Source organism: Zootoca vivipara, chromosome 11, assembly GCF_963506605.1.
Source record: "Zootoca vivipara chromosome 11, rZooViv1.1, whole genome shotgun sequence".
Lineage (NCBI taxonomy): Eukaryota > Metazoa > Chordata > Lepidosauria > Squamata > Lacertidae > Zootoca > Zootoca vivipara.
Genome location: NC_083286.1, coordinates 4576392 through 4589969, shown reverse-complemented (window position 1 = coordinate 4589969; position 13578 = coordinate 4576392). Strand labels below are relative to the sequence as shown.

The 13578-nt window shown below is 42.1% G+C and overlaps 1 protein-coding gene across 5 annotated transcripts in view; it reads right to left on the bottom strand.

The window, feature by feature from the left end:
• Positions 1 to 13578, bottom strand: part of VPS13A (vacuolar protein sorting 13 homolog A) — a 167812-nt gene that overhangs the window by 116028 nt on the left and 38206 nt on the right. For 4 of the 5 annotated variants that reach the window (XM_035100322.2, XM_035100323.2, XM_035100325.2 and 1 more), the window contains 6 exons: positions 7974 to 8175; positions 7770 to 7884; positions 7031 to 7167; positions 3339 to 3465; positions 2296 to 2413; positions 1470 to 1605 (listed from right to left, as the gene is read on the bottom strand). In XM_035100322.2, coding sequence (XP_034956213.1) covers positions 1470 to 1605; positions 2296 to 2413; positions 3339 to 3465; positions 7031 to 7167; positions 7770 to 7884; positions 7974 to 8175 — 835 coding nt within the window. Of the gene's footprint in view, positions 1 to 1469; positions 1606 to 2295; positions 2414 to 3338; positions 3466 to 7030; positions 7168 to 7769; positions 7885 to 7973; positions 8176 to 8689; positions 13577 to 13578 lie in introns of those variants that run through there. The other variant, XM_035100326.2, reaches the window with a different exon arrangement.

The following is a 13578-nucleotide window of genomic DNA, read 5'->3' as shown; positions in this document are numbered from 1 at the left end:
TTTTTTAGAAACCCATGCTGACTTTTGTGATCACAGAGTTTCTTTCTAGGTGCTCACCGACCGTTTGCTTAATGATCTGCTCTAGAATCTTTCCTGGTATTGATGTCAGGCTGACTGGGCGGTAATTGTTTGGGTCCTCTCTTTTCCCCTTTTTGAAAATAGGGACAACATTTTCCCTCCTCCAGTCTGCTGGAACTTCGCCTGTTCTCCAGGAATTTTCAAAGATTTTTGCCAGTTGTTCTGAAATCACCTCTGCCAGTTCTTTTAATACTCTTGGATGTAGTTCATCTGGCCCTGGAGACTTGAATACATCTAAACTAGCCAAGTACTCTTGTACTACCTCCTTACTTGTTCGGGGCTGTGTTTCCATATTCTTCAGGTCGGGCATTGTTTTCTTTTTTGGAGAAGACTGAGGCAAAGAAGGCATTGAGGAGTTCTGCCCTTTCTCTGTCCCCTGTTTGCATTTCACCATCTTCTCCTCTAAGTGACCCCACTGTTTCCTTGTTCTTCCTTTTGCTACGGACATTTCCATAAAAGACCTTTTTGTTGCTTTTAACCTCTCTAGCAAGCCTGAGTTCATTCTGTGCTTTAGCTTTTCTGACTTTGTCTCTACATGTGCTGGCTATATGTTTGAATTCCTCTCTGGTGATTTCCCCCTTTTTCCATTTTCCATTTTTTGTACATATCCCTTTTAAATCTTAACTCAGTTAAAAAGTTCTTTAGATAGCCACCCTGGCTTCTTTAGGCACCTTCCATGTTTCCACCTCATTGGTATTGCCTGAAGTTGTGCTTTTAATATCTCCCTTTTAACAAACTCCCAACCATCATGAACTCCCTTCCCTTTTAGTATTGCTGTCCATGGGATCTCACCCAGCGTTTCCCTAAGTTTTCTGAAGTCGGGTTTCTTAAAGTCTATAATTTGAGTCTTAGTATGCTTGGTTGCTCCTTTCCGCTGAATAATAAACTCCAGAAGAGCATGATCACTCCCACCTAATGATCCTGCCACTTCTACCCCACTAACCAGATCATCACTATTGGCTAGGACCAGACCTAAAATGGCTGATCCTCTTGTTGCTTCTCCCACTTTCTGGACAATGAAATTGTCTGCAAGGCCAGTGAGGAATCTGTTCAACCTTATGCTCTTGGCTGAGTTTGACATCCAAGAAATATCAGGATAGTTGAAATCCCCCATTACTACTATCTCACTTCCTTTTGAATGCTTGGTCTTCTGTTCCAGGAAGGCATCATCTGTGTAGATACAGAACGACAGGTAGATCTAGCCAGATCCCCAAGATTCCTAATTAGTGAAACTAGAAGATACTTGACTGCCCAAAGGCCATACATAGCCAATATTGAAATACCAAAACAGCGAAGGGCTTTTACCTTGGCCCGCTGTCAGCAATTCAGGAAGGCCGCTATAGGAAGATTACCTTTACCAAATGTTTCTACCAGTTCAATAAAACACTTGCCTTGGAAGGTTGTGTAGTAACAGTAGTTTCAGGAGCTTCTGGTAAAGGAATACTATCAATAAGATCCAGAATACTTTTCAATTTCTCATCTGAGATATTGAAAGACAGTAATGGCAGTTCACCAAACATTTTGTACCTATAACACAAAGAGACAAAGCAATTAGAAAACAAGGGTGGCCATGTACAAGGGAATTAATCCATTTGATAAATTAAATCCAGTCCCTCAACACAAGTGGTTCCAGGTTGGCATATATGATTTTTAAAAAGAACAATTAACATTGAAACAGGTGTGCCAACTTGAATAAAATATTGGGGGGGGGCAGGTAAGCCTCACCCCGCATAACTGATCACATGACACGACACACACATACCATTTGAATGGCAATGCCTATTAACATTGGGGGGGCTGGCCCCCTCAAATGTTTTTTGGGGGGCAAAAGGACCTCGGTCCTACCTATGCATTAAAATAAATATCTGAAAGACATAATAAAAATGGAACATACCAAAGACTTGCACTGATCAGCTCTGCCAAGGTTTAAATGTTATTTTATTTGCATTTGTTTAAAACTTACATCCTGTCTTTGAAGGAATTCAGGGCAGCAGTTTCAAAGAGACTGTTGTCAGGCAAAACAGTTTTTGACAATGTCCCTCAACAAATACTTCTGAGTAAACTTAGGAGAATATTCTCTTCTAGAGAATAGCTCTTAAAGAACAGGAAGCTGAAAATAAATGGTCTGTTCTCAAAGTGAAGAACAATGGAAGCAGTGGCTGTGCTCCCTAACAAGCCAGCAATATGAAAATTCACATAACAGCAACAAAGTCATACTTGGGCATTCTTGCATCTGTTACAACCATTGCTCTGCTCAGTTCCATTTTCACATCCAGAGGCTGTATGATATGCTGAGATGAGGATCGTAAGTTTCGAGCTTCCTCCCAGTTTTCATCTAAAGATAGAAAAGATGTCTATTACAATGTTTGAGACTCACTTTCATGCACATTTTTCCTACAGCCTGCATACACCAAAGCACGTGTTATTTTAAAGAGATGAAGGAACACTTCACAAATTTATTTGTTAATTAATTCTAGTAGTATTGTTTTGTTACTGTGAAGTCAAACTGCATGGGTGCATCTAGATGCGCAAGTGGTGTGCATATCATTGAAGTTGATTTTCTTGATCCTTGTGATAATTACAAACTGATAATTATCTGCTGATATGCATTTAAGACTATAGGAGCCTGTTTTATGAATTCTATTCTTGATGGTGATCTATATTCTTCCCTTAAAAGGCTATGTAAAACAGCTGGGAATGTAGTAAACTTATCTAGAGATCAGGTGGTGTTCAGGTAGGCTGATGAAAGGGTCAACCATGGTTAAGTTGTAATTAATCTAACACTGTATATTGTAAACCTTTTCCCCCCATTGAACCAATGTATTGTATTTTTCCTGCACACATTATCCCCCCCCCCCCAATTTCCTCAAGATTCTTATATGTTTTTTGTTCCTCTTTGATATTTAAGCATACATCTTTAGTAAACTAAGATGCAATCACTGGTCTTTTGCGCATGTAATTAAAGTATTTCCCCCCAAATGAAGTTTAGGCTATTGGGTCCTGTTTGGTCACCATCCTCTTGCTCACTGGGTGATGTAAATTATCTCTCTCATTTTCACTTTCATGCACACACTACTATTTGTTTTTTAAATGCCAAATAAATATAAAGCATCAGAAATTTTAAAAATCAGATAAAACCCGACAACATGCACTGAACAATAGTGATCATACTGTTGGAATCAGACTAACTGTAACTTATGCTAAACCTGTCATACTTTTTAATGTGTGTGTGTGTAGCATTGATTTATATGAATAATTACCATGTCTGCTATAAAGAAGTTGTATGCTGCTGAGCTGAATGTCAAACTTATCATATGCTCTTGACATAATATCTTCAAGAGTGTTTTCACCAATTTTGATAATCTCAGACCGACTTTTACTTGTCATCTTAAAAAGAAAACAGTCATAATCAGTTGTTAGTATTTCAAATATGCATCTTTAAGTATTTATTGAAATAAAGCTTACTTTTAAACTGTCCCCCAAGGAAAAAAAACCCTGTTAAGACTTTTCCAGACTTCTTGACAATCTAATGAGATATCCTGTACTGATAATTAAAGAAAGAATATCAGAAGGAAAATTTAGGAAATACAGTGGTACCTCAAGTTAAGAACTTTATTCGTTCTGGAGGTCCGTTCTTAACCTGAAACTGTTCTTAACCTGAGGTACCACTTTAGCTAATGGGGCCTCCCGCTGCCACATGATTTCTGTTCTCATCCTGAAGCAAAGTTCTTAACCCGAGGTACTATTTCCGGGTTAGTGGAGTCTGTAACCTGAAGTGCCTGTAACCTGAAGCATCTGTAACTAGAGGTACCACTGTACAATGAACCATTAAGTAATAGTACAGTTGGTTCTTAACTTAACTGTAGATTTGGGAGGGATAGCTGGGCTATCGGGTTGGACTTACACTCCACCCTGCTGACAAGGCAGGAAGAAAATATTCTTCAGGGATGTGGTTGGCTCTCAATCAGTTTTACGGACTTGTGAAACTTGATAGTCATTCGAGCAACACAGTAAGGATAAGTAAAATAATAGTAAACTCACATCCCAATAAGGAAAAACTAATGAAAAACTGTGAACTATAGGAAAAACATCTAAACAATCCAATACTAACTTATAGGCCATTGCACCACACCAGGGTGAGGTCCCAATAGTCCAGTGACCCCTCCCAAATCTACAGTTCAGGTAAGAACCAACTGTACTATTTCAGGAGGGTGTCACTGGGCTATCAGGTTGGGACGTACCACAGCATACCCAACTAGGGCAGGTCCTAACTGCAATGGGGAGTACTAAGGTGGAAGAACTTGCTACAGATTCATAAAGCTGAAGGCAACCTCTGCTGAAGCATAAACCTCCATCATGAATGTGGTCAGAGATGGCAAAGTGGCTGCCTGACAGATATCAATCAAAGGGTTGTCAGCAGAGAAAGCTGCCTAACTAGCTGCTGCCCTAGTGGAATGAGCTGTAATAGAAGATGGTGGAGGAAGTTTCAAAGCTCCACATGCCATCACACTACAAGCTTTAAACCACCTAGATAAGATGGAAGAGCAAACCTTTTTGACCAAGGAAGTGGGATTAAAGGAAGCAAACAAGGAGTCAGTTAATCTACACTCTTTTGTTCTGGCTATGTACACCTCGAAGGTCCACCACAAATCTAACAAGTGCCAGGCCTTTTCCAATGGGTGAGAAGGGCTGGGATAAAACATAAAGAGAATCTCGACAGAACTTTGGGAAGGAAGAAGGGATCAGTTCTCAAAATCACCCTGGCCTTAAGGAAAACACATACAGGAAATGCTTTTCTGAGGAATGCCTCCAACTCAGATACTCTAAGAACAGCACTAACAGCTATTAGAAAGATAACTTTAAGGATAAGACTGCATCGTCCACCTGATAAATCTACTATTCAGGTAAGACCAATCATCCTATTTATTACGGTGGACGATGAAGTCTTCGGACTGGGACATACCACAGTGATTCCCAACTGGGCAGGACCTAACTGCAGTTGAGCTAACTACAAAACCCGATGAAGAATTGTGCAGCCAAAGGCCACATCACTTGAGAATAAAAGATCTAGCTTGTAATGCCTAGTGAAAGTACTTGCCGATGCCCAAGTAGTTGCTTTGCCCTACCATGCTGTCCGCACCCAAAAAAAAAGAGTAAAAAAAGCTAATAATTCAACAAAAGAACGCTTACAGCAGAAAATGCTGGGTGGAATTAATCAGCGTGGCAAAATCCAAAGACCAGACATTATTTTGGAAACTGGCGGCCTCTGGCACCCACAAGATCAACTCTCCCCTAACCTCACAAATTCCACCTAATCTCTGGGTATCATTTTTTCAAGCTCTGTATGAGGATGTTAAACCCCCACCCCAGATGGCAAAATGGCCCCCAGTTTCAGTAACTGAAGCGAAAGCCTATATCAACCAACTGAAAACGGCCAAAGCCCCGGGCCTAGATGGCATAACACCAGAAATAATTAAAGCACAAGCGGACTGGTGGGCACCATTTTTAGCCGTCCTCTTCACACACATAGACGACACTGCCTGTATCCCTAGGGACTGGGGAACAGCCATAATAGTTCCATTCTTCAAAAAGGGTAACAGAAGGGACCCAGCGAACTACAGGCCAATTAGCTTATTAAGCGTGAGCAGTAAGCTCTATGCAAAGCACCTACTTAACAAGTAGAGATGGAAGACGTCCTGGCAATCAAACAAGCGGGCTTCAGACCTGGCAGGTCCACAACAGATCATTGTCTAATGCTACAACATCGTATAGAAAAGTACAAATCAAGAGGGCAGGCCTCACTTTACGCCGCCTTCGTAGACCTAAAAGCAGCCTTTGATACAGTATCCAGAACCAGACTTTGGGACAGACTGCAGGACACCACAATTGATTAAACGGCTTCTGCTATTAATTCAGGCACTGCATGCAAACACGGCCCTCAGACTTAGGTGCAGCCACCTAGGACATCTAACAGATCCCATTAAAACCTATAAGGTTGTCAGAAAAGGAGGCCTTCTGGCCCCACTACTATTCAATTTCTATTTAAATAATTTAGTAGCTGCATTAAATGAATTAGAATTCCATCCACCGAAGCTCGCAAACCGGCACATTTCGGTCTTACTATATGCCGATGACGCAGTAATCCTATCCAGAACCCTTATTGGACTCAAACGGGCACTAAGGAAGCTTGCTACATACTGCGAAACCAAATGCCTTAAAATCAATTACCAAAAATACAAGATAATAGCCTTTGGGGGGGAAATCACAGCTCAGAAGCTGGGAACTTCAAGGCCACAAATTAGAACAAGTTACAAATTACAGATACGGTACCTCGGAATGGTGGTACAGGCCTCAGGATCCAACAACCTTCACATAAATTCTATCGGGAGCTCAGCCGGAAAAAACCACAAACTACATCCTCAATTTTTTTAGAACACAAGGGGTTTTTTTTTTGTTCCTGTGGCCCTTAAGCTATTTAAGGCCAAAACGCTGGCTCAGCTCCTCTACGGAGCCTTTCTGGGCCCACCCTCCTCTTCCTTCTCTCCCTTGGAGCACGTACAATCCAAATTTCTCAGAGCCCTCCTACACGTCCCCAGATGCGTTTCGAACGCATGGGTCAGACTTGAAACGGGAATGATAAGAGTGGAGGCTTTAATCAGCCTATCATCAATTTACAAATGGCTGACATTAAATCTGCTCCCCCGAGGAATAGCTCCATTGATCCATAGCTCCATTCAAAATTCTGTTGGAGCTGCAATTTTGCTTGTTATTGCTAGATGATGATGATGATTCATTATTTATACCCTGCCCATCTGGCTGGGTTTCCCCAGCCACTCTGGGTGGCTTCCAACAGATATTAAAATACTATTAAACATATCGGGTACAATAAAAGACAAGTCATAATTAGGAGATGAATAAGAAGTTAAGTAGTTGATATTTCTGAGAATTTTACCTTTAAGTTACCAAGATCCAAAAGTAACTTATTTGATGTTGGTTCATAGAATCCACCTTGTGGTACAATGATATAAGAAGCCATAAGATTTATTCTTAAATCTAGAACCTTCTGTGTTTCTATAATATACACTAAGCCTAGAAAACCACAAGAAAAGCATGAGAATTAAGAAGGATCACAAGAACACTGCATCCAAACTGATTTATGAGTGAATAAATTTAAGCAAAACAAAGATATTCTATACCAGATGGAGAACTTGATCTGACTGGTGGGCCACACCTCCCCCATCCCTGCAGACCAAGTTTGACAGGTGGGTGGGGCAAAGGCAGGTCACCAATCAGGAAACTGCATATTTACCTGCTCCACACTTGATGTCATATATGACACTAGGCATAAGGCGGTGTGTGTGGCTTAGCCAAAACAGTGTCATCCACTGAAGGGGAGACCTGGAAGGTTTAACTAGGCTGATGGGCTGGAAGTGTCTCCTCACCATTCTACACAGTTCAACAGTATTACATGAGTTTCAGATGCAAACCGATATTAAGGATATTTGAGACATAAGGCCAATTCACATAGCCTTAAAAATTCCATAAAGAACTTAGCCATGTTAAGATAATCTCCACATAGTTAAAACTACATGTGTACACTACACAGTACAAAGTTGGCACTAGTGCTCATTGTGCTATGAATACACAGAATTCAGTCTTTCAAAAACTTATTCCAAGTGTTTGATGTTTACCTGTTGCTGTCTTTTCACGAAATTCTTCTAGCTTTGTTAAAGTTGCTGATGTTAGTTGCTCTAAATGAACATCACTTGGAGGTCGAAAGAAATCTACTATGCTGTTCACAGTCATCTGAAAAGGTAGGAAAGGTCAGGAAAATGTATTGCTAATGTAATATATAATTTAATTTTTGGAAACTTCTAGAACGCATTTCTACTTACTGCATCATATTTTATTTCCAAAGGCTGTGACTCTATTCTTAGTTTTTGATTGGCAGTCTCATCTAAGGGATTGGTCTCAAACATAATGGTGAAGAGTGATGCATTGTGCTCTGAATGGACTGTGTGAGATGACAGTAAGCAGGGTACTGTTTTTTCCTGAGCCATGCCTTCAACTTCAAATGCACTTACACTAGATTCAAATCTGTGTAAAACACATTATGAAAATTACATGAGCATATATGGTATACATACAGTAGTACCAACAAAAGGGCTTTTTTCCAATAAACTGTAAAGGTAAAGGACCCCTGACAGTTAAGTCCAATTGCAGATGACTCTGGGTTATATTGCCCTTAAAAAGTAAATAAAAGTAAATAAAAGGCTATGTGATATTCCCATGCCATGATTTGATGAGTAGATAGTAACATATAAAAGTGTGATTGGAAACCACGATAACAGATGTTAAAGACACAAAAAGAGGAATATATCTCCATGATATACTGCTGAAACAAGGTATGTGTTCAGCAAGGAGGCTAAAGCATTTGTGGGAAACAAGACTTGGAAATGAAAATGCAGGATGAATCTTGGGAGTAAGCTGTTGGGGGGGGGCACATTTGCCTATAAAACTATATCAAGCAGCATCAAGCATCAAGGAAACAATGCTGAAGATAATGCAGAAATGGTACTTAACCTCACATGAAAAGGACGATTGGTCTTACCTGAAGCAGAGATTTAGTAGCTTGCGGATTATCCTAGTGGGTTGGGTTACAACCCTCTTCGCATGACAGAGCAGGAGAGCAAAGAACTCTGGGAGACACGCACAATCCCCTCAGTTTTTTCAGTTTCGACAAGCAGCATCAGACATTGCACATATCTGGAAAGGAATCTGTACGTATCTGCCTACCTCACTACCGGCTCAGCTCAAATAAAATAAAATAATGGAAAGAGTTAACACTAGCAATGCAATACAAAAGGAAAGAAGCAAGGAACTGCAGACCACTATAGGGATGGGCACCTTTTGAATCATCAGCAACCTACTAAATCTCCACTTCAGGTAAGACCAGTCGTCCTATTTACAGTGGTTGCTGATGATCCGAATGGGTCGGGACATACCACAGCTTTCCCCAACTGCAGTTATAGTATCTAAAGCACTTGATGAAGGACCGTGTGGCCAAAAGCAGCATCAGCCAAAGCGAACAGGTCCATTCTCCAATGCCTGGTGAATGTACTTGGTGAAGACTAAGTAGCTGCGTTACAAATATCTATTAATGAAGTATTAGCAGCAAAAGTAGCCGAAGCTGCTGCTGACCTAATAGAATGAGGCAATATATGTGTTGGTTGTGGTAACTTAAGTGACTCGTATGCTAGAGAAAAACAAGCCCAAATCCGCCTCACACGGGTGAAGCTTGTAACTTTCTTTCCCATACTTGATAGATGTAAGGATACAAATAAGTAGTCAGTGGATCTAAGGTCCTTTGTTATCTGAATGTACACCTTCACTACACGACAAACATCCAAGGAATGCCATGCTTTCTCCTTCAGATGCTTAGGATCTGGGCAAAAGGTTGGTAGCACCAATTCCTGCTGGACATGGAAATGTGAAAGTACCTTTGGCAGAAATGAAGGGTCTGTTCAGGAGACCACCTTATCTTTGTGGAAGATGCATAGATGGTTTGCCACTAACAAGGCAGATAACTCTGATACACAACATGTAGAGGTGATGGCCACCAAGAACAGTACTTTGAAGCACTCCTGAATCAGAAGGAAGACCTGCCTGTTGAGCATCCATTCCCTCGCAATATGCTCTGCTGGGATACTGAGAATATTCCTTTCTGCCCAACTTAATAGGAGCGATGATTCTCTCTGCAGGCATGCCAATTTTGTTCTACCTTGATGATAGATGTGACATTGCAGTGGAGTTGTTGGTGCACAGCAGCACATGATCGATGCTCAGGAACTGAACAAAATGGACCAATGCTAACCAGGCTGCTCTCAGCTCCAATCACCTGCTCTACTGTTTTCACAGCCTCTGCATTAAGTGCCTTTGGCAATGCACAACCCAACCCTGCAAACTGGCATCTGTTGTGATCACAGTTCCTTGGTGAACTTCACCAAGTGAAAAGGAGTTCCCTTCTGAAGATTTGATTCCACTGTCCACCATCACATGGACAAATTGAGTAGTGGAGGAAACTTGAGCACCTTGTGATGGTTGTGTGTAATTACTCATTGATAGGGAAGCAAAAACCATTGAAAGAGATGGGCATGATGTCCCATGGCGTGATCTGGGAAGCTAACATACAGAGACCCAAAATTGTCAACAGACGCTTGATGTCATGTCCTTGGACGATCTCAGCAGAGATGACACCGCCTTGAGCTTGATGATGCGCTCTGGAGACAGAGCCACCAACCCCTGAACTGTGTCCAGCTTGGCTCCCAGATGGATAATCTGCCATGATGGAACAAGGCAGCTTTTTCCCTTGTTTATCAAGAATCCATGTGACTGAAGGGCCATCATCATTGCCTGGAGATGATCCTGAGCTCCTTGTAGTGTTCTTGCCCTCACAAGAAGGTCATCCATGTACACATTAATCCCTTGAAAGGGCAAATGTGCCACTAGCGCGACCAACACTTTGAACAAGATTCTTGGCAAGGAAGCCAAGCCAAAGGGAAGAGCGAGGAATTGGAAATGAAGATTGCCTAAAGCGAACCTCAGGAACTGCTATTGATAGGAATGCATTGGAATGGCAGGCAGGCATCCTGGAGATCTATGTGAGATAATCACCCACATGGAGGACTTCTCTGATGGAACTGAGAGATTCTATTTGAACTTCTTGTAAACCACTCAGCGATTGAGGAATTTGAGATCCAGCACTGGCCTTCACTTCTTGTGGCCTTTTTTTGGGGGGGGGGGGGTTCAGTAAGGTCCTTGAACTTGCTGTTCTGCTGAGACTGGACCATTGGCTCCCATGTTCAGTAGGTCAAACTTGAAAGTCCAAACTGCTTCCCAATGCTCTGGATGCTTTGGAAGTGGTGATGGAATTAAGCGGGACGGGGGAATCACAATAAGTTCTATGCTGTAACCCTGCAAAATGGTCTCTAGAACCCTCTGGTTCATAATTGACTGTTGCCAAGCAGGGAAAAATTTCTTCAGTCGACCCCCCACCTGGCTATCCAGTCATTGGTTTTGTGTTTTTTTGTGTTTGGGGAACCAGCAGAACTGGAGAAACACTGGGAGCCCTGTCTACTTTTGAATCGAAGTTTGAACCCCTGTGGCCTAAACCTGAAGTCCCTTTGCCAATTTTGATTGCAGAAGGTGCGGAAGGACTGAGGCTGTTGAGAATATGGGAAGAAACACCTGGCATATCTCCTATTCTCCTTCTGACTAATCACCTTTTTCATCTTTAGATTCAATAAGCACATCCTTCAATGCCCCATCCTCAAACTGGTGTCCTGTCCCCCCACAAAGGAAACAGTGGCCAAATTGACTTTAGATGCCGCATCCGCCTGCCAATTTTTTAACTATAAGGCACGGCATGCCACAATTTGAGGTGAAATTGCCCTTGAAGAAAACGGAGTCATCCATAAAGGCTTGTGCCTTCAGTAATTTATTTAAGGTCTGCCGGAGCCTTAAAGTGTATTGTGGTGGATTCTGTAGTAAATCCTCCAACCAAATCATGTATGCCCTTGCGCAAGAGGAAGCTGTGCAAACCACCCACATAAACAATGCTGTGGTGTCATGCACCTTATGCAAGGCAAAATCCAAATGCCTATCCGTCATATCCTCAGTTGAACATCCCCTTCCTCAGGCAATAAATTACAAGGACAGAATGACAACTGGGTGGCCTGCAGATGAAGTCTTAAGATATGCCATAACATCTGGCTCCAGACAATAAAGCTTATCTGCCAAAGGGGTGCTCCTTCTAGACCAGTGATGGTGAACCTTTTAGAGACCGAGTGACCAAACTGCAACCCAAAACCTGAAAACCCATGTGAAGTTCTGAGGAAATAGAAGCAATGAGAGCATCCTTACTCTGATCAATCATACCAGCAGGTAAGTTAAGGCTTGCAGAGTCTTGAGATAGGTGGCAGGCTGTGTGACATCCCCTGCCCCAGTTGACTAACTGAAAACCCCATTCTATGACTCCGGTCTGAGTGTTACCACATGGTGGCAGCAATACTTCACAATCCACTTTTTTTGAGTCTGGGCAGGTACTTTCCCAACAATAGGACCAAGCGGAGTATTAGATCTTAACAGCATTCCAGAAGCACGATGTTGCCTGATATGCAAACCTTTAATAACCCATCTCTGCCACTTAAGCAATTCTGCAGATGGATCCATGTGCTTTGCCTTTTTTGGTGCCACATTAACAGGGTAATGCACAGCCTCCATGGATTCCATTACAGAGCAAGCTATTTAAGAGTGCAGTTGGCCCAAACACTCCTGTGCACTCTGAAAAACAGCACGTAGGGAGGTCAATAGGCAGGAGCGCTGACAGCAGCTGCGGACTGCCGAGGTAACGCCAAATACTGTATTGGCCTGAATATAAGTCACATTTCCCCCCCAAAATCAGACTGTATAAGTGCAGCTTATATTCACGACCTTACACTGCTGGTAAAGTGGCGGGGCAATGGAATGCAGCCCACCCGCCACTCTCAAGCTTCCGCTGGAAAGAAGGGAGAAGGCAGCCAGCAAAGCAGCATGGCTCCCCCCACAGAAAGCAGCCTGTGTATTGTCTCCCCACCCCCCCTTACAATTTTAAAGATGCAGCTTAATTGCAGGTGCGGCTTGTATTCTGGTGAATATGGTACTGCAGAAACAGGCAGGAAGTCCTTCAGGTGACTCAAATGTGCATGCAGCGCAGTGGCAGCTGGCAACTCAGGAGGAGAAAAGCAGCTTGTGGTGTAGTGGAAGCAGCTGGTACTGCAATGGTAAACCAATGGCTGTTGAGAGGCCAAATGCTGAATACGCAGCTGTGCTGCACAGCAGAGTGCGCTGGTCTGAAATAGGCCAATCAGAAGACTGCGGCAACCATTGGTGGTGGGAATTGATCCAAGGCACAAACGGCCAAATCAAGAAAAAATAATAATTCATCCAATAAGGAAAAATAATAAATAGTAAAATAATAAACCCTTGCTAGCAGCAGAGGAAAAAGGAAGCAAAGGAACAAAAGGAAACAAAAAGTAATAGCGAAGTGGCAAAGTGAGTTTCTTTTTTTACCTCAACAGAGGGAAGCAAACAAGAACAGAATTAGAAATCAACACACACAATCATGAAACAGTTAAGGAGAATAAGAGGGAACCAGGAAGAGAAATTGAAAGGAAAGGAACTTAGCTGTGAAGAACAGAGAGAGCCTGGAGAAAATGTTCTGCTCCATCAGGCAGGAGAGAAAAAAACTGTGGAGACGTTGCTCTCCTGGCTTCCATCATGTAAAAAGGGTAGTAACCCAACCCATTGGGATCATCATCAGCCACTGTAAATTAGTAACATTTCCCAAGTGCCATGCACTCTATAGCTCGTTATTAAACTAGAAAATTTCAAAATTCTGTTTTCAAATCAGAAGTATCAGCTAATTATGTTTCAAGGAATAAATATGAATGCCACAAATGT